Here is an 18057-nt window from a genome sequence, read left to right on the forward strand (position 1 = left end):
ATGTTATTGTACACAGTCCTTGAAAATAAACAGGCAAGTGCAGCAATCAGTTATGAAGTCGAATGGTACATTAGCCTTCATTGCAAAAATGGATTTGAGTTCAGAAGTAGGGATGTGTTGCTGCGGTTATGCAGATCTTGGTAAGACCCCACCTGGAGTTTTGTTACCCGTATCCAAGAGAGGATATACTTGTCCTGGAGGGAGTGCAGTGAAGGTTCACTCGGTGGATACTGGGGATAGCGGGAGATTGTTTTGAATGGGCCTCTATCTATTAGACTTTAGCAGGATGAGAGGGGATCTGTTTGAAATGTATAAAATTCTAGCAGCAGTAGATGGATGCAGACAGAATGTTTCCCTTAATGAGGAGTCTAGAACTAGAGGTTACAATCTCAGAATATGTAGTACAGTAGGCCATTTAGGACCTGGATGAAGAAACATTAGTCATCCTGTGGAATTTGCTAATGCAGAATGTTGTGGTCAGGTCACTGAGTATAATCAACCAAGATAATGCTAACTGTTTAAATAGTGAAGGCATCGGGGGTGTGGAGAGGAGATAACAAAGTGTGGAGCTGGATGAACACAGCAGGCCAAGCAGCATCTTAGGAGCACAAAAGCTGATGTTTTGGGCCTAGACCCTTCATCAGAAAAAGGGGGTGTGGAGAGGAAACAGGTTTATGGCACATGAAATAGAGGATCACCTGTGATCAAATTGAATGGTGGAGCAGGCTCAACAGCCTACCCCTACTTTTAACTGCTGTGTTTCTATTACTGTTGCTCCATACCCTTGACTTGGTACCAGATTTAAACTGGAAAAGAAAATCACAAGAATCCCTAGATTTTTGTGTCCTTTGTGACCAGAGACAAAATCAGTGCTTTGCACTGACTGCAGGATCTGGAACAATGACATTCATTTGTCAGGTTCTTCCAACATTTTAAACAAAAAAGCACTTCAGAATAATAATCAAAATATAATTACAAAGTCAAACAAAGGAGCTATTAGGGAGGTGATTTCAAAGAGGTGTGGCTTTTAAAAAGGGTAGCAAAGAAAAAGGAAGTTGAGGGAGATTAAAGGAAGATGATTCAATTGTGGAATCTAGGCAATCAATTCCAAGACTAGTGTACAAAGCGTTGCTCAGTGAGAAGGCTGGCATGTGGGGATAGGCAAGAAGACTAAACAAAAGACTGGCATTTTTCGTTGCACCTTTCACAATCTGAGAACTTCACAAAGTACTTTATGGCTAAAGTAGTTCCAGGATGTAGTTAATCTCTATTGGTGTTAGGAAATGTGAAAGCCAATTTCAATAGATGGCAAATAGGAATTACTGGGAATAAATGTTGACAAGGACATCAGGGAGAATTTTCTGGTAATTCTTCAAAATAGCAACATGAAATCCTTTATGGTTCAGGAAAAGACTGACAGAGCCATTTTTAAAAATCTCATCTGAAAGACAGTATCTGCACCACAAAGTACTCCTCTGAAATGCCAGTCTAGATTTTGTGTTCAAATCTCTGGAATGGTACTTGAACCCACAGACCTCTGACTGGGGGATGTGAATGTTAACAACTTAAAGGATTGGGTGTAGCCAAAAACAAGTGTCTTTTTACATTTACATTCATTAATTTGGAGAGTAACCAATTGTCACGTATATCCCACTTTAACCTGTTTAATCTTTTCTTGTCCAGTTTATCAGAAGTCATAGGTCACCACCACTTACTTTGGATGAGGCCTTGGAAGAGGTGCGGCAGGAAATGAAACAATATCACTGCATATGATGACGAACAAGGCAGAAATAAATACTGCATTGTTAATGATGGAGAAAAGAGCAGCTTCTGCAACTGATACCCCTATCAATGCCTCCTGTAAAGCATTTAATATTCTGATGCTCACTTATTAACACTGCTCTTCAAACTGATTCTGTCTCTTACAAGTGGTCTAATTCTGCAGTTTAACACACATTATCTTACCATGTACAGGTGGACTCTATTATCCCTTGCTAACTCCAATATTCAATAGAATCTACTTAATTTTCAGTATTTTTGCATTAGTAATATTTATATGCCTAACAAAGCTTCACTACAAAATCGTTTCATGTTGTAACAAGTATGTATGAATTGGTTACTTAGAATTTATATTGGATGTCCCAAAGTTTTTCATAGCCATTTAATTCCTTTTGAACTGTAGTCACCTTTGTGAATATGGTAGCCATTTTTTTACAAGACTCCATAGCCAACAAATAACATAATTAACCAACTTACTTCTTTGTGATATTGGTTGAAAGAGGAACTTCATCTAAGATCTTCAACTGTTCATATAGTTCATATGCACTCATCCGATTAGGCATCCGGGGCCTCAGGTTTGAAATCTTGTTTAAAAGTTATACTCCTGATGTACAGCAATCCTTCTGTATTATATTTGTGTTAGCCTGGGTCCTATGCAGATTGGGACTTGAAAACAAATTCATCTTTCTTAGGAAAGAGCATCACAGATCTGAACTAAGCTTACATTTGAAGTTCTACATCCAATGTCCTAGTTTGTAAATAAAACTCCTGAGTTTGTGAAGTTGGCAACATTACTGGATACTGACAAAACTTGGTATTTTTGAGTAAAATTTCCTTGTTTGAAATTCCTCTTCAGACCGGGCAATTTACATTCTGGGTAACGATAAATGCTGAAATGTGCTTTAGTTCTTGGACTAATGATACAGGGAGAGATTGAAAACTTTTAAAAGGAAATTTGGACTTCTAGTAAATAGTTCAATGAATGATGGAAAAACTTCATACTTTAAAACATTTACTGTAACAAACAGACCAAAAACACTATTGACCAAAGCCACTTTATTATGCACCTTGTGGTTGACTACAGAATGGCATGTTTAACACAGCCGATACAATGCACTTCACTGTCTAGTGAAGTAGACATTTGACTTCTTTTTTCCTCTCTGGAAACAGTCCATTATGATTAATTACTCAAAGTTTACTTTGGAACTCTCCTTTCTCAACCTGTTAACTTCTAACCCCAGCACTGTTAATCATGGTGAGAGTATTACTGGAGATTTAAGCTAGGCACTTCTACCAGAATTTGGTCTTTTCAGTGTGAGCACAAGCTTTCATTTGCATTTTGGAGATTCCCCCACTTTTCCAGCATGTTGGAGATCCCCAGTTTATCCACTGATAGCACAGAGGTTATTACTGTTGTCTCCAAGCGTAAACACCTTGTACCTTCTCCCAGCAAAACATCGTATAACCCTTTTAATCTATAGCAATCAAACCACCCACGCTTGCAGGTCAGCTTCAGAGCAGGTTTTCACGATAATCTTTGAAATCTCATTATTGTAACAGACATCTTGCTACAGATTCAAAATAAGCTATGTTTACAGTTGGCATTACTGAATCTGTGAAAATGTCCCAGTACCAGAAGGTATTTCAAAAGCAAAGGACTGTGGATATTTGAAATATGAAATAAAAGGAAAAGAAAATGCCATTTATACTCAGCTGGTCATTTTTGTGTGTATGGAGAAAGAAGCAGAATTGATTTTTCAGGTCAGTAATGTTTTGCCAAAACTGGAAAACACTGGACAGTGAGCAGGTTGTAAGCATTTATAGAGACCTGGAAAGGGAAGAGGAAAGGAAAAGAAAAGAATAAAAGCAAAGGCCAGTGCTAAGATGATATAAGAGAGAAGTAATGATGATACAAGGCCAAAGGGGAGTGGAAATGATCACAGCCAAGGCTGTTTGTTACTATATCAGCTCTCGCACCACCCCAGGCTGGTTAAAAATGAGCACGCTTCTCTCTTCAGCTATCAGACCTGAATGTGAATAGTGTTAGAGATAATAGGAACTGCAGATGCTGGAGAATTCCAAGATAATAAAATGTGAGGCTGGATGAACACAGCAGGCCAAGCAGCATCTCAGGAGCACAAAAGCTGACGTTTCGGGCCTGGACCCTTCATCAGAGAGGCACGTGTGAATAGTGTTTTCTGTTTTTAGTATTTAATATTTCTGTGAAAACTTCCTCCGGCAAACCAACTACTACTTAATCTAAAACATTAGATGGGTGAAAATGTCTTGGACAAAATGTGCTTTCATTCACCTTGCTGGCTGGCCCAACATTTAGTGCCCATCCATAGTTACCCTTGAGTTTGTGGTGGTGAACCACTGCAGTCTATTTGCTGTAGGTGCACTCAATGCTGTTTGGGAGGGAATTCCAGGAGTTTGACCTAGTGACAATAAGGGAACAGTGACAAGTTTCCATGTCAGGATGGTGAGTGGCTTGGAGGGGAACTTGCAGATGGTGGTGTTCTCATGTAACTGTTGCCATTGTCCTTCTGGCTAGAAGTGATTGTGGGTTTAGAAAGTGCTGTTTAAAAAGCTTTGGTATGCACTACTGCTATTGAGTGTTGATGGCAAAGTGAGTGAATGTTTATTGATGTGTTACCAATCAAGTGGGTTGCTTTGTTCAGGACGGTATCAAGCTTCTTCAATGTTGGAGCAGCACTCATCTAGGCAAGTGAATAGTATTCCATCATGCTTTGATTTATGCCTTGTCAATAGTAGGTAGGCTTTGGACCCGAGTTGAGTTGGAGTTGTTTCTCACTGCAGGATTCCACCATCTGACTACTCTTCAGGTTCACTCCCCTGTTGGCTCATCTATCTGTGTCGGCTCATCTGTCTGTCAGCTTGTCTGCCTGTCTGTTGGCTTTTCTGTCTCTCGATCTTTCTTGCTGTCTGTCATGTTCTCTGTGCCATTCCCCTCGAGCCCCTGGGGCTTCCCTCCTGTCTGTCTGTTCAACTGGACTTCCTTATTCCTCTCTGCTTTCTTTCTGAGATTGTTCCTGCAGTCACTTAGTTTCTCAAAGTGAAGACAATTTCAGCTAAATCCAGATATTTCTGTGTGATATGGTAAAGATTTAACTTTATGCTGTTGCTACACTCTGTTTTTGGTTCTTTACCTTTGCTAAGCTGGAGGGACACAGCATTAGAAATTTTTGAGGGAAAATAGATCTTGCATCATATTTTATTAAGCATTTATTTACAGTCTAGTACAGAACAGCTAGTACCATTTCATTTCAAAAGAAATTAATCATGCAAATCTGATTTCATAAGCTTGTGTTGTCTCATGCTTCTTTCCATTGCTGTAGTTTCTTAGATGTTCTGTCACATGGTGCACTTGCTCATCAACTTAGTTCATTATTAAAGTAAATATTGACTTTAGAACATAACACAGAGACAATTAATTTTAATTTCTAACCTTTTGCTGCACCACCATATCATAGAGAGGCAGGAACGTGCTCAACTATATGAAGTAAGATTTGTTCAACAAACTTTTCAAAATTGCTGATGTTTATACATTTTTCAGACTACTAAGTGCACTCCTGAAATGCGTTATCTTTAACTGACCCAAGTATTTCTGCTTGGCTCAGAAGAGGTGTGACAGAGCAGACACTGGAAGATTGTTTCCCTTGACTGGGAAATCTAGAGTACAGAGGCACGTTCTTTGAAATACGGACCAATCATTAAGGACTGAAATGAGGAGAGATTTCTTCATTCAGAGGAATGTGAATCTTTGGAAATCTCCCATCTAAAGGTTGTAGATGTTCTATTAATTAATATATTTGAGACTAAGAATTTTGGTTTTTCAGGGAATCAAGGAATATGGTGAGTAAGCAGGAAACTGGAGTTGATCCAGCATGGTTATAAAAGAGGCAGGAACAGACTCAAAGATCGGTTCCTCCTGTTTTTTGTATCTGCACTCCTACCTCCTATCATGCTCAAAAGAGATCCTAAGAGGGTTTGTCACAGCTTTTTCTCTCCAATCAAACAAATTTTAATCTCACTTGGAGTATTTTGATAATTAATACGTGAAAGCATTTGAAAGAAAATGAGATTTTTTAAGCCCTTTCTAATTTTTCTCCCAGGTTGCTCACAGTATCCAGGGACTTAGTGTTTGTGATATACATAACGATCTGGAGGAAGGTATAGATTGTCTGATTAGCAAGTTTACAGTTGACACTAAGATTGGTGGAGTAGCAGATAGTGAAGGGGACTGTCAGAGAATGCAGCAGAATAAAGATAGATTGAAGAGTCGGGCAGAGAAATGGCAGATGGAGTTCAATCCAGGCAAATGCGAGGTGATGCATTTTGGAAGATCCAATTTAAGAGCGAACTATACGGTAAATGGAAAAGCCCTGGAGAAAATTGATGCACAGAGAGATCTGGGTGTTCAGGTCCATTATAGCCTGAAGGTGGCAACGCAGATCAATAGAGCGGTCAAGGAGGCATACGGCATGCTTTCATTCATCGGACGGGGCATTGAGTACAAGAGTTGGCAGGTCATGTTACAGTTGTACAGGACTTTGGTTCAAGCACATTTGGAGTACTGCATATAGTTCTGGTCGCCACATTACCAAAAGGACGTGGATGCTTTGGAGAGGGTGCAGAGGAGGTTCACCAGGGTGTTGCCTGGTGTGGAGGATGCTAGCTATGCAGAGAGCTTGAGTAGATTAGGATTATTTACATTAGGAAGACAGAGGTTGAGAGGGGACCTGATTGAGGTCTACGAAATCATGAGAAGTATAGACAGGGTGGATAGCAAGAAACGTTTTCCCAGAGTGGGGGACTCAATTACTAGGGGTCACAATTTCAAGGTGAGAGGGTAAAAGTTTAAGGGAGATATGCGTGGAAAGGTCTTTACACAGAGGGTGGTGAGTGCCTGGAATGCGTTTCCAGCAGAGGTGGTAGAGGCAGGCACAAAAGCATCATTTAAGATGTATCTCAACAGATACATGAATGGGCAGAGAACAGAGGGATGCAGATGCTCGGAAAATAGGTTACAGGTTTAGGTAGAGGATCTGATCGGCGCAGGCTTGGAGGGCCGAAGGGCCTGTTCCTGTGCTGTAATTTTCTTTGTTCTTTGATCAGTTCCTACAATAGTAGCACAGAGGTTGGAGCTTGAGGAACAGCAAAAGTGTTACATGATACAGAAGCATGAGATCATAGAGGAATGTAAAAACAACAGTGAAAATTTTAAATGAGATGCATTGGAGAATTGGGAGCTAACCAGCAAGGAAAAGAATGATAATTAACCAAGGCAGAATGCAGGCAGCAGTGATCAAATTTGCTTAATGACCAGATTTGCATGAAATGCATAAGGCCCATAACTGCTTTCCTAGAAAGTAAATTGCCCTTACAATGGTGAAGTTGGTATAAAATAAACAATAATGTTGCAGCAAACTTGAGCATCAGATTAGACATTAGATTTATACAATATGCAAAATAATTTAAAATTTTCTCCCATACACATCACATTCTTAAACATTGTCATCACTTTTTTTTTCATTCAAACATGTACCATATATGGAGTAATTCATGTCAATAGTCATATCAGATGCCTTCCCTCCCTGCACAGTACTGTGGAGTAGCTCGTCCAATCTAGTCAATTGGCAGCAATGAGTGACCTAAACCTAGTCTTAGTGAGTGTAAACTAAGCACAGGGAATAATTATCGAGGATTCTCCAACTAAATGTTACCAGTGACCTATTGGAAAGTGAATGTGTTGGCTGGCTGGTTGAGGAAGAGATGGATTTTTCTGTGATTCTTGCTCAGGACCATGCTGTTCCAGTGAGTGTGTGACTAGCTTCATGGGTAAATGGAAGATGAATTTCAGAAAGGCTGAAGAATGTAAACCATACTACCATCCCAAGTACCAGTGGATGATTATTGTCTTAACTACCTCACTGATTCTATCCATGTCTCCGAGATCCTGTTTTAGCAAGACTTGGAGGCTGGCAGTGGCATCTGTGCCAGACTTCAAACATTCATTGGGACAGGAGGGATATTAAAATCCCTCAAATTAGGGTGCCACCCGCACTGGAAAAAAGACTTCAAAAAACAGCAAATTCCTATAAACAGCAATGGGATCATGTGTTTTAGTATTGAAGAATAACTATGGCCAGGACACCAGACAGGATGGTCCGACTCTTCTTGACATTTGATAGGCCAGACAGCATTTTAGTTTGACAGCTAATGCTAAAGACAGCACTGCACTGGACTAACAATCTAGATGTTGTGCTCAAGTCACAGGAGTAAAGCCTACACCAACATTTTTTTGATATAGAGGATGAGACTGCTGCCAAAGATACATGGGTAAGACTTGTGCCATGCACTGGTTACTCTTGGATTGGCTGATTATTTCCTTCATGTCAGGCATGATGGCTTGCTAGAGGAATTCTTAAACATCACTCCAGCAATGATAAGACACATAATCATAAGACACTGGTCCCAGTGTTTGAGGAACAATTGCATAGTATCAATTAACTAATCACACAGCACCATTGCAATTAAAGGACAGACGCTTGCAATTTTTGATCAGATCACTTCCTTTTCAATATCAACATTGATAATGCATTACTTTAAACTGCACAACGCCAGGGATGTCGTGAAGTCAGCCACTCCCAGAGCTGGATAGAGGGGCTTAGTAAAAGTTTGCTCCCGGAAGTTGTGTAATAGTGTTAGTTTCCTGTCAGACACACTGTAAAATGAGATTATTCCAGCCTCAAAGTCCACATAGACTCCCACCCTTGTAGGCATTTGAGCAGTTAGTTTTGTGGCATTGTTATCGTGCAAGGCTGCAACGCTCCCTGGCTCTGAGTATAGACACCATGACTCCTTGTTCTGTCCCAGTGAACATTCTTTCCCTTTGCCTTTCCGGCTCAAACTCTCATAACACATCCCAACATCCCACCGACGGCGATCTCCTCCGATCTCCACTTCCCAGTAGCAGCGACCATAGCTCAATCTCTCGGTACATAGAACCTGCCACCAGTAGTTGAACCTCTTTGGGTTATCAGAGTAAGGTTGCTGGCGTTTTGATCCTGATACAGATCGGTTACTGTCTGACAGAATGAGGTGAGGAAATGCTGTGTAAGGATCTAGGGTCGGTGTCTGTCCATCTGCAAATGAAAGGAATAGCTTGAAACAATCTCAGCTGTTCAGTCCAGGGAAAGCGAACTGTCTGGAAGACCTTAGTGTTACTGGACAAATGCTAATTAGAAATAATACATTGAAAAAGGAATAGGTCATGCAATGCTAGTGTGTAGACTCTAATCTGACATGACATGCCCAAACTCGGCATCTATTAGGCCATCAGCAACAATAAATTTTTCTTCCATCATCACAATCTTACTCCCATAATCTCTTCCTCCAATATTATCATTAAGATTTAGGATCAATCAATGCGGAATGTACATGCAGTTCAGCATTGTTGGTAACTAGAAATGAGGTGCCAACCTGATAAAGTTACAGTAATAAATAGTAGAAGTAACAAACAAAGCTAAGCAATCCATGATGAATGAATGAATCAAATCAAGGCTCTTCAATCTTGCCTCATCAAGTTAGAAATTGGCATTAATATCCTTTCCTTTGTAAGATTAAACATTTGGATTTTCACTGATAATTGCGCTGTATTCAATTCTATTCACAATTTCTCAGAATAAAACACAGTCTGTGCTCATATGAAGCAAGATTTTGACAACATGCAGGATAACTGGAAAACAACATTCCTGCATTTGCAAGTGTTATGAAGATTTCCCATGCCTAATCAGCTCCTCCTGATATTTCTGAGAAGCTGGACACTACCCAAGACAAAAAGGTTTACTGAGTTTCTTGAACATTTTCTGTTTTAATCCCAGGAGCTATCATTTATCAGAAACTGAACTGAACCTATCATAATTACTATGACTACTAGAACAGAGACTGAGAGTAATGTAGCGAGTAACCTCACCTCTTGACTCCCAAAGCCTTTTCACAATCTACAAGGCAACAATAAGGAGGGTGATGGAGTACGCCTCACTTGCCTGGATGAGTGAAGTTCCAACAATCCCCAAGAATATCCAACATTAAGATGAAGCAGCTCACTTGGTTGGCACCCCTCCTACCACAAGTGCACAAGTGTAACACAGTTTTAGCAATGTGACCATCTACAAGTTGTCCTACAAAAGCTTCCATGTACGTTGTCTTTAGCTTCAAGCAAAACGTGAACAGTAGAACATGGGAATGCCACTGACTCCAAGTTCTCCACTCCACACTACCTTGAGGAAGACTACATCACCAATTTTTCCTGTGTGTGTCAAAATCCTGGAACTTCCCACCTGACAGGACTCAATTTGCCACATCACAGACTACAGCAGTTCAAGAATACATCTTAGGACAATTAGTGATCAACAATAAGTACTGGCCTTGCCACGAATGCCAATATCACATGATAATGGGACCATCTTTATCCCTGCATCATAGAATCCTACATTGTTATCTACATTCGGTCAAGGAATTTCTTTGGGATTTCTATCAGGAATTGTTTTAAGTAACTGCTATTTCTTTTTTTCAATATTCCTACTTAATATTTTAAACTCATAAATTCTCAATTTCTCTTTCAGTTTTTGATTTATCTTGAAATCTTTTGGAATAAACTATTTTTCAGTATTTCCCCTGAAAATTCTTGTTCTTCCCTCAACTCTTAGCTCTTCTGCTGTAAACAATAGGTTATACTACAACTGCTATATTTGTTTGATTAAGGTTTCTCAGCATGTTCATTGAACCATGTTGTAGTGACATACCCGTAACACCATGGAAAACCTATACAATCCTTAATACAGGAATTGGCATAAAGGATTCACACCCTGGAATATTTCAGTCACAGGTGTATGAGTGTTAAGTAGTTTATATTATTGGAATTCCATCCAATGAATGGAAACTAAATATTGCTATGGACACCCAACGTGAGCAGTAATTGGTTAAGAAAGCTGTATCATTTAGCTATGACAGGGTAATTGTTACATAACCGATCAGCATAAACTGCTCCTTGATCTTCGTGTTCCAATAAATATTCTGTACCTATATAGGGATCCATTCTGGGTCATGAATCTCTGAAATCTTTGTTGAATAAAGCTCTAACCACCATCCATGCCCTCCCCAATCCCCGACAATGGTTCATTAATTCCTGAGGAAGGTGAAAGCATCACTGGCCTCTTTAGTCAAGCGTGTAGCTGTGTCTAAAGATACTTACACATACTGACCAGGAAGTTCCTGTCCAGGACTGGTTGGGGTGTTGTGACATACTGCTGCTGGACCCATTCTAACAGTCTTTCCGCAACAGATACATCAATATCCGAGCTGGGAACCTGTGCTATAAAGGGCTCAGATGCATCCTTCATTCTAAAACAGAAAGAAAAGAACTTGCATTGGTATATTGTTTGTCACAACCTCAAAACCTCACAAAACACATCATAACCACTTTTTTTAAAAAATGTGATTAGAGTTGTAGGAGACATGGCTGCCAATATATGCACAGTAATCTCCTATGAACAGCCCCACAATGACAACCAGATCATCTATTATACTGATGTTGAATTAAAAGTCATCAACCTGAAACATTAACTCTGTTACTGTCTCTTCTGAACTTGCTGAGCATTTCCAGTGCTTTGTGTCTCTATTTCAACACTTCCTCAGTACTACATTGAGAGTGTCATCTGGGATTATGTACTTAACTCTCAAGTTATTCTTGAAACCACTAAAACCTTCTGACTTTGATGAGAGGGAGCTACACACTTAGCCACAGCTGACAAGTAAACCAGGCAGATCAGATTGCAACTAACTGTATTTACAGAGCTTCTTTAAGGTAATAAAGACCCAGGATGGCACTCTGGGGCACTACAAAATAAGATATGAACATTGAACAATGCAAAGCAATATTACGGCAGGTCATCAAAAAGAGAGGTCAAGGAGGTAGTGTTTGAGGAATGTTTTTAAAAAAACATAGAAACTAGGAGCAGGAATAGGTCATTCTGCTATTCAAGTCTATTCCACCATTCAATACAATTATGACGGATCATCCAACTCAGTACCCTGTTGCCACTTTCTCCACTTATCCTTTGATCCTTTTATCCCTCAAAAGAACATCTAATTCCTTCTTGAAAATATTCAATGTTTTGGCCCCAGTTGCCTTCTACGGCTGGGAATTCCACAGGCTCACCACTCTGGGTGAAGAAATTTCTCCTCATCTCAGCCCTAAGTGGCCTATTCCTATTCTTAGACTGTGAGCCCTGGTTCTGGACTCCCTGGTGATCAAGAACATCCTTCTTGCAGTTATCTTGTCTAGACCTGTTAGAATTTTATAGGTTTCTATGAGATAGCCCCTCTATTCCACAAACTTCACTTAATATAGTGATAACTGATCCTGCCTCTCTCCATACGTCAGTCCTGCCATCGCAGTAATCAGTCTGGTAAACCTCCTTGACTGTCTCCATAGCCAGAACATTACTCCTCAGATAAGGAGATCAAAACTGCTCACAATTCACCAGGTGTGGTCTCACCAAGGCCATGTACAATTGCAGCAAGGCATCCCTACTCCCATATTCAAATCCTCTTGCTATGAAGGCTAAAATACCATTTGCCTTCTTCACTTGTTGATCCTGTATGTTTTCTTTCAGCAAAGGATGCCCAGCTATCATCGCATCTCCCACTTTCCCAATTTGTTGCCATTCAGACAACTCTGCTCCGTGTTCTTGCTACCAAAGTGGATTACCACACGTGTATGCACGTTATGCTTCATTTGTCATTTATTTACCCACTCAACTTGTCCAAATCACACTGAAGCATCTTTGCACCTTGCTTGCACCTAACTGTCCCATCCATTTTTGTGTTGCCTGCACATATTTATCCCTCATCTAAACCATGAATGAATATTGTGAATAGCTGGGTCAGGGCAGAAAAGGTTATAACAGGGTAGGATGGGATTGTTGAGACCACTGCTCAAGAGGTCACAGCAACAATTGCTTCAGTAGGCCATTTCGAAGATGTCAGGAAACACAGAGAGAAGCCACAGACTTATTGAAGAATAATTCAATCCGGATCAACAGCAGGAAAAACAAGGAGTAGGGATTGTTGGGACAGGGATTTGGGAAGGAAGAATAATTAAGGGGAGGAATGAAATCAGGAACAATGAGAGCAGAGAAGAGGCAAGGAGGAATTGAGAGAAAAGAAGTGTAAAGAGTGAAGAGAATAATTGTGGAAATGGTAATGGTGACCTCAGGTTAGAGCAACCACCAAAGTGCATACACACGTGGACTGAGGGAAACCTCAAATTACATTGGTGTGAAAGTAAAAGAGAATACACAGATCACAGACTGACATGCATTAACAGCGCACTGCAAGTGTATGTTAATTTGAGCGGAGACAGTATCAGGTTCACTTTTGACCCTCCCCAATGTAGAGCAAAGAACAACCAAACTCTCTCATAAATAAACAAATACCGAAAGGCATTAAACTAAAAATCTTAGAAATGAATTAAAATGTGACTATCGAAAGGAATTATCAGAGAATGATGAAAGTACATGGCTCTTACCTGTCTGCCATGGAATTGAGACCCTGGAAATGAAACACTCATTGTAAATAACATCATCAAAATTGACTTTAGTATATAAAATAACCCGTACAACCATTCAGATATTGCCCGTTACAAACATTTCACCATATCTTTTATTAATTCTTTTTATATAAAAAGTTACAATTTTGTGATTCTGAGAAAAATAGAGCCCAGCTATCCCTGATAACATAGTGTGGAGCTGGATGAACGCAGCAGGCCTAGCAGCATCTTAGGAGCACAAAAGCTGACGTTTCAGGCCTAGACCCTTCATCAGATGTCTAGGCCTGAAACGTCAGCTTTTGTACTCCTAAGATGCTGCTTGGCCTGCTGTGTTCATCCAGCCTCACACTTTGTCATCACGGATTCTCCAGCATCTGCAGTTCCCAGTATCTCTGATACAATTTCACCCCTAGTTATTCCTGACCTCTCTTTGAGGTGCTCACACTTGTCTACAATTAGTGCAGATTTGAAAAATCTGCCAGACAATCAGTGCTACAACTTCTACTTGGCTGTCTTTCTTTTTCCATTGGATTACATCTGCATTTAGTCATTTATTCCCCTTTTGTTGCAGACTGCATTGGGGACTTTGCCCTTTATCCAGGGTTTCACCAACTTCTCAGTGCTAAAATTCCAAGTGCTGAAAAGATCACCTAGCACAAGAGGAAGTTTTGCTTTTAATGTGTTACATCAAAATAGCCCGATTTTTGCATCCTCATAGTCGATAAGACTTTACTTGCTCAAGTACACTTCTAATTCCTTTTTGGACATTACTTATTGAATCTATTGGTAACGGTAATTAACCATAGTCCGCCAGGTGTCATAGGTATCTCTCTCCATTTCAGAGAAACAATTGGTTATGTAGCTTCAGGAAAACCATACCACAACCATGGGACAAAACAAGGAGATGTGCCCTACACCCTACAAGAGCTGGTATGGAGATTTAACCCACACTGTTGGCAGCAATCTGCCCTGGACTCTTGACATCTACCAAACGGAACTAACTAACTTCTATAGTCCAAATCTAAAAGCAAATTCAAATCATCACAATGCAGAGTGTTATAAAACACATACCACTGGCCCTTTCACCAGTGTTATAAAGTGAAGGTTAACCCTGCTCTGAGAACCAAAACCAAACACCCTAAGAGGAGCACCTTGCCCTATAATCTATTAAAAGGAGTGTGAACAGGGACGTAGCCTGTCTTTCAGCAACTTGAAGTGGTTAAATCAAATAAATGCCATTCACTTTACAATCAACAAGAAATAATTTATTTATCTAACTCCAACAGTGAACAAGTTAACTGAACTATTTACAAACCAAACAAATCCCTTCTAACTACTAAGTATTCCTGAATAACACAAAGTTCTAATGGTATGCTGTTTCAATAAATACAAATATAACTTATATAACAAAGCAATAGAATTTAATCTCTCGAAATTACAGCCAGGTTGCATCTGCCAGAATGTTCTGTGTTTTCTCCATCGATTCTTCTGTCAAGAATGCTTTCTCTATCAGTTCTTCCATCAGGAATACTTTCTTTGTGAATTCTTCTGTCTTAGCTAGGAATCTTAGATAGGAGTGCTATGGTACCATTGTGAATTAATGGTGCTTTTTCTGCAAGCTGAGAGCTGTTATCTCTAGCAGATGGCAGTTAGTCCTTCTGATTTTTCAACTGTTCCCTTCTTTTACACTCCTGATGACATTTCAATCAGATTGGTCCTAGGTTGTCAAAAACCATCAGATTCAAATTTGATAGTTTTTTGGCATCTAAACTGTGGGTGGCACGGTGGCTCAGTGGTTAGCACTGCAGCCTCACAGCACCAGGGATCCGGCTTCAATTCCAGACTCGGGCAACTGTCTGTGTGGAGTTTGCATGTTCTCCCCATATCTGCGTGGGTTTCCTCCAGGTCCTTCGGTTTCCTCCCACAGTACAAAGATGTGCAGGCTAGGTGGATTGGCCATGCAAAATTGCCTGTAACGTTCAGGGGTGCGGGGGTTATGGGGGGGGCGTCGGGTCTGGGTGGGAGGCCCCAAGGGGAGACGTGGACTTGTTGGGCCAGAGGGCCTGTTTCCACACTGCAGGGAATCTAATTTCTTTTTAAAAAATCTAATCTAAATGCCTGATTCAAATTGATTGGCTAAATTAAAAACTTGTTGTCTTGGCAAACATGTTGCTTGGCCTGCTAATGTTGTGGCCTTTCAATTCAAATGTTTTGATTCAGGTGCTCTCTATACTTGCAGACTTTCAAGCTGCTCACAGATATCTCTAAGCATAGAAAAAGCACAATCTTTTAAAGGGACCACGTAATGCTTTCCCCCCCGCCCAGCATTTTACAAACACTAATATTTTACAAACACCAAATTCTAACGTCCTGCCTCCCAATCCACAAATACTCTACAACACCAGTTAACATAAATGTATATCTTCTGTTTATTAACTCTCCTGCCATTGGAAATTTCATTTTTAATATGCACAAGCCATCCATAACTTTGAAGACCTCTATTCTTAAGGAGGCAATGATGGCAACTTGATAATGTCACTGCCATAGTAATCCAGGCGATTCTGTGGGGACAGTATATGGCAGTTTATGGAATCTTAATTCAATTAGTAAATCCAGAATGCTAAAGCTAGTCTCATATTTGGTGACTACATAAAACTAACATAATTCATTATTTAACAAAAACCCATCTGGTTCAATTTTTAAGTTGGTCTGGCCTACCTGTGACTCCAGGCCTACAGAAAATTGATTGGCTCTGCTGTCTGCAATGGCCTAGCAAATCACTTATTTCAAGGGCATTTAAGGATGGGCAGAAAATTTTGACTTTGCCAGGTACAGGCACATCCTACGAAAGGATAAAGAATTCTTTGGAGCGCTGAATCTCCTTTGGAAGGATGAACAAAATGGCAACAGACAGTGAAAGACGTTGCTGGACAATGTTAATGACTAGTTTAACCAGAATACCAACAATGATGTCATCCACACTTGTTATCATTGAAAAGTTTGGAAATTCATTCATAGACAATGATGTCACTTACATTTCTCCTTCATCTGCTTTAAGGACAATAATCCCAGTTGCTGTTATTTAATAAAAGTAAAGATTAGTAAACAATTAGAAACATGTATTTTAATAGAATATAGGAATTTAAGGGTTTGAAGAGGAATTAGGGACCCACTGCTTAACTCCTCATTTCTATCCCTCATGCCCTCCTTGCCAGAAATACATCCTATCTTTTCCTGTCCTCACTTACTTCAATCTTACTGCTAACTTCATAACATTTGTGACCAATTAGTTTTGAACCCTTTATAATAAAAACTTATTTCTAAATAGATTTTTCCAATTCTTTCCATAGTTCCATAAGCTTCAGTTGCATGGCTATCTGAATTGCTTAACCTTAACTTTCTGATATTCCAGAACTCCAGTCCATTTACCATCTGAAGCCAGAGTTCATGTGTTGATGTTTGCAAACGATACTGTGTAATTGGCGACATTGAGAAAGGTGCAGTACTACCTGGATAAAAAGGAGATCTTCGTTGTGTTTCAGAAGGTCACTGAGATCAGAAAAAGACTTTTCAAAGTCTTTCACTTTCTTTTCCAGATCACAGATCTTAACATCAATCTCTGTAGTCAGATGGTTTTGTTCATATTCCAGGTACCGCAGAATCCTCCTCTCTTCCTTGTCAATGTGCTTTCTCAGTGTCTCGTATTTCACTTTAATTTTCATCTGTACAACTTTTTTCATGCTCTTAAAATGCAGAGGGAATTTTGTCACTAACAAGAACAGACTAATTCACCTTACTGTTGCAAAAATTAGATGATTTCCAAATCAGAAAAAATCCTCTCAACACTTCGCTCTTACTAATGGTAGACATGATGATGCTGAAGGACAGATTGTTCCCTCCCATTTTTGACCGGTTTAACCAGTTAGCCTAACATCTCTCATTTGGAAAATGACAGCATTCAGGACTAAGGATGCAGTAGTAGGTCATTTGGAAAAAAACATAACGCAATCAGACAGAATCACAGACAAAATCATGATATTGTGAAAGACAATTGTATTGACTAATTTATTAGAGTTCTTGGAGGGTGTATCAAGCAGGTCAATAAAGAGAACTAGCACAGTGTGTTTGGATTGCTAAAAATCATTCAATAAGGTGTTAAGTGAAAGGTTACTATGCAAGAACAAAGTTCATGGTATTGACATGGTGTGGATAAAGACCATAAAACCATTACATATGGGAGCAGAATTAAGCAATTTGGCCCATCTACTCTGCCATTTGATCATGGCTGATGTGTTGTTCAAAGCACTTCTCCTGCCTTCTCTTCATAACCCGTGATCCTCTTACTAATCAAGAAGGGCGGCACGGTGGCTCAGTGGTTAGCACTACAGCCTCACAGCGCCAGGGATCCGGGTTCGATTCCCACCTTGGGCGACTGTCTGAGTGGAGTTTGCACATTCTCCCTGTGTCTGCGTGGGTTTCCTCCGGGTGCTCCGGTTTCCTCCCACAGTCCAAAGATGTGCAGGCTACGTGGATTGGCCATTGTAAATTGCCCATAGTGTTCAGGGGTGTGTGGGTTATAGGGAGATGGGTCTGGGTGGGATGGTTCAAGGGGCGGTGTGGACTTGCTGGGCTGAAGGGCC

The 18057-nt window shown here is 40.1% G+C and overlaps 2 protein-coding genes across 7 annotated transcripts in view; one reads left to right on the top strand and one right to left on the bottom strand.

Annotated features, from left to right (window-relative positions):
• The window catches only part of c30h19orf44 (chromosome 30 C19orf44 homolog), a 33421-nt gene extending 29926 nt beyond the window's left edge, over nucleotides 1–3495 (top strand). For all 4 annotated transcript variants that reach the window (XM_048559509.2, XM_048559507.2, XM_048559510.2 and 1 more), the window contains one exon: nucleotides 1684–3495. In XM_048559509.2, the coding sequence (XP_048415466.1) occupies nucleotides 1684–1773 (90 nt within the window). In that variant the 3' untranslated portion in view covers nucleotides 1774–3495. The remainder of the gene's footprint in view (nucleotides 1–1683) is intronic.
• Nucleotides 2819–18057, bottom strand: part of LOC125465989 (E3 ubiquitin/ISG15 ligase TRIM25-like) — a 30700-nt gene continuing 15461 nt past the window's right edge. Inside the window, exons 3-6 of one of the 3 annotated variants that reach the window (XM_048560056.2) lie at nucleotides 16927–17160; nucleotides 13397–13419; nucleotides 11060–11208; nucleotides 2819–8948 (exon numbers count right to left, since the gene is read on the bottom strand). In XM_048560056.2, the coding sequence (XP_048416013.1) occupies nucleotides 8404–8948; nucleotides 11060–11208; nucleotides 13397–13419; nucleotides 16927–17160 (951 nt within the window). In that variant the 3' untranslated portion in view covers nucleotides 2819–8403. Of the gene's footprint in view, nucleotides 8949–11059; nucleotides 11209–13396; nucleotides 13420–16452; nucleotides 16493–16926; nucleotides 17161–18057 lie in introns of those variants that run through there. The other 2 variants (XM_048560058.2, XM_048560057.2) reach the window with 2 other exon arrangements.

The sequence above is a fragment of the Stegostoma tigrinum genome, chromosome 30 (assembly GCF_030684315.1).
Source record: "Stegostoma tigrinum isolate sSteTig4 chromosome 30, sSteTig4.hap1, whole genome shotgun sequence".
NCBI lineage: Eukaryota > Metazoa > Chordata > Chondrichthyes > Orectolobiformes > Stegostomatidae > Stegostoma > Stegostoma tigrinum.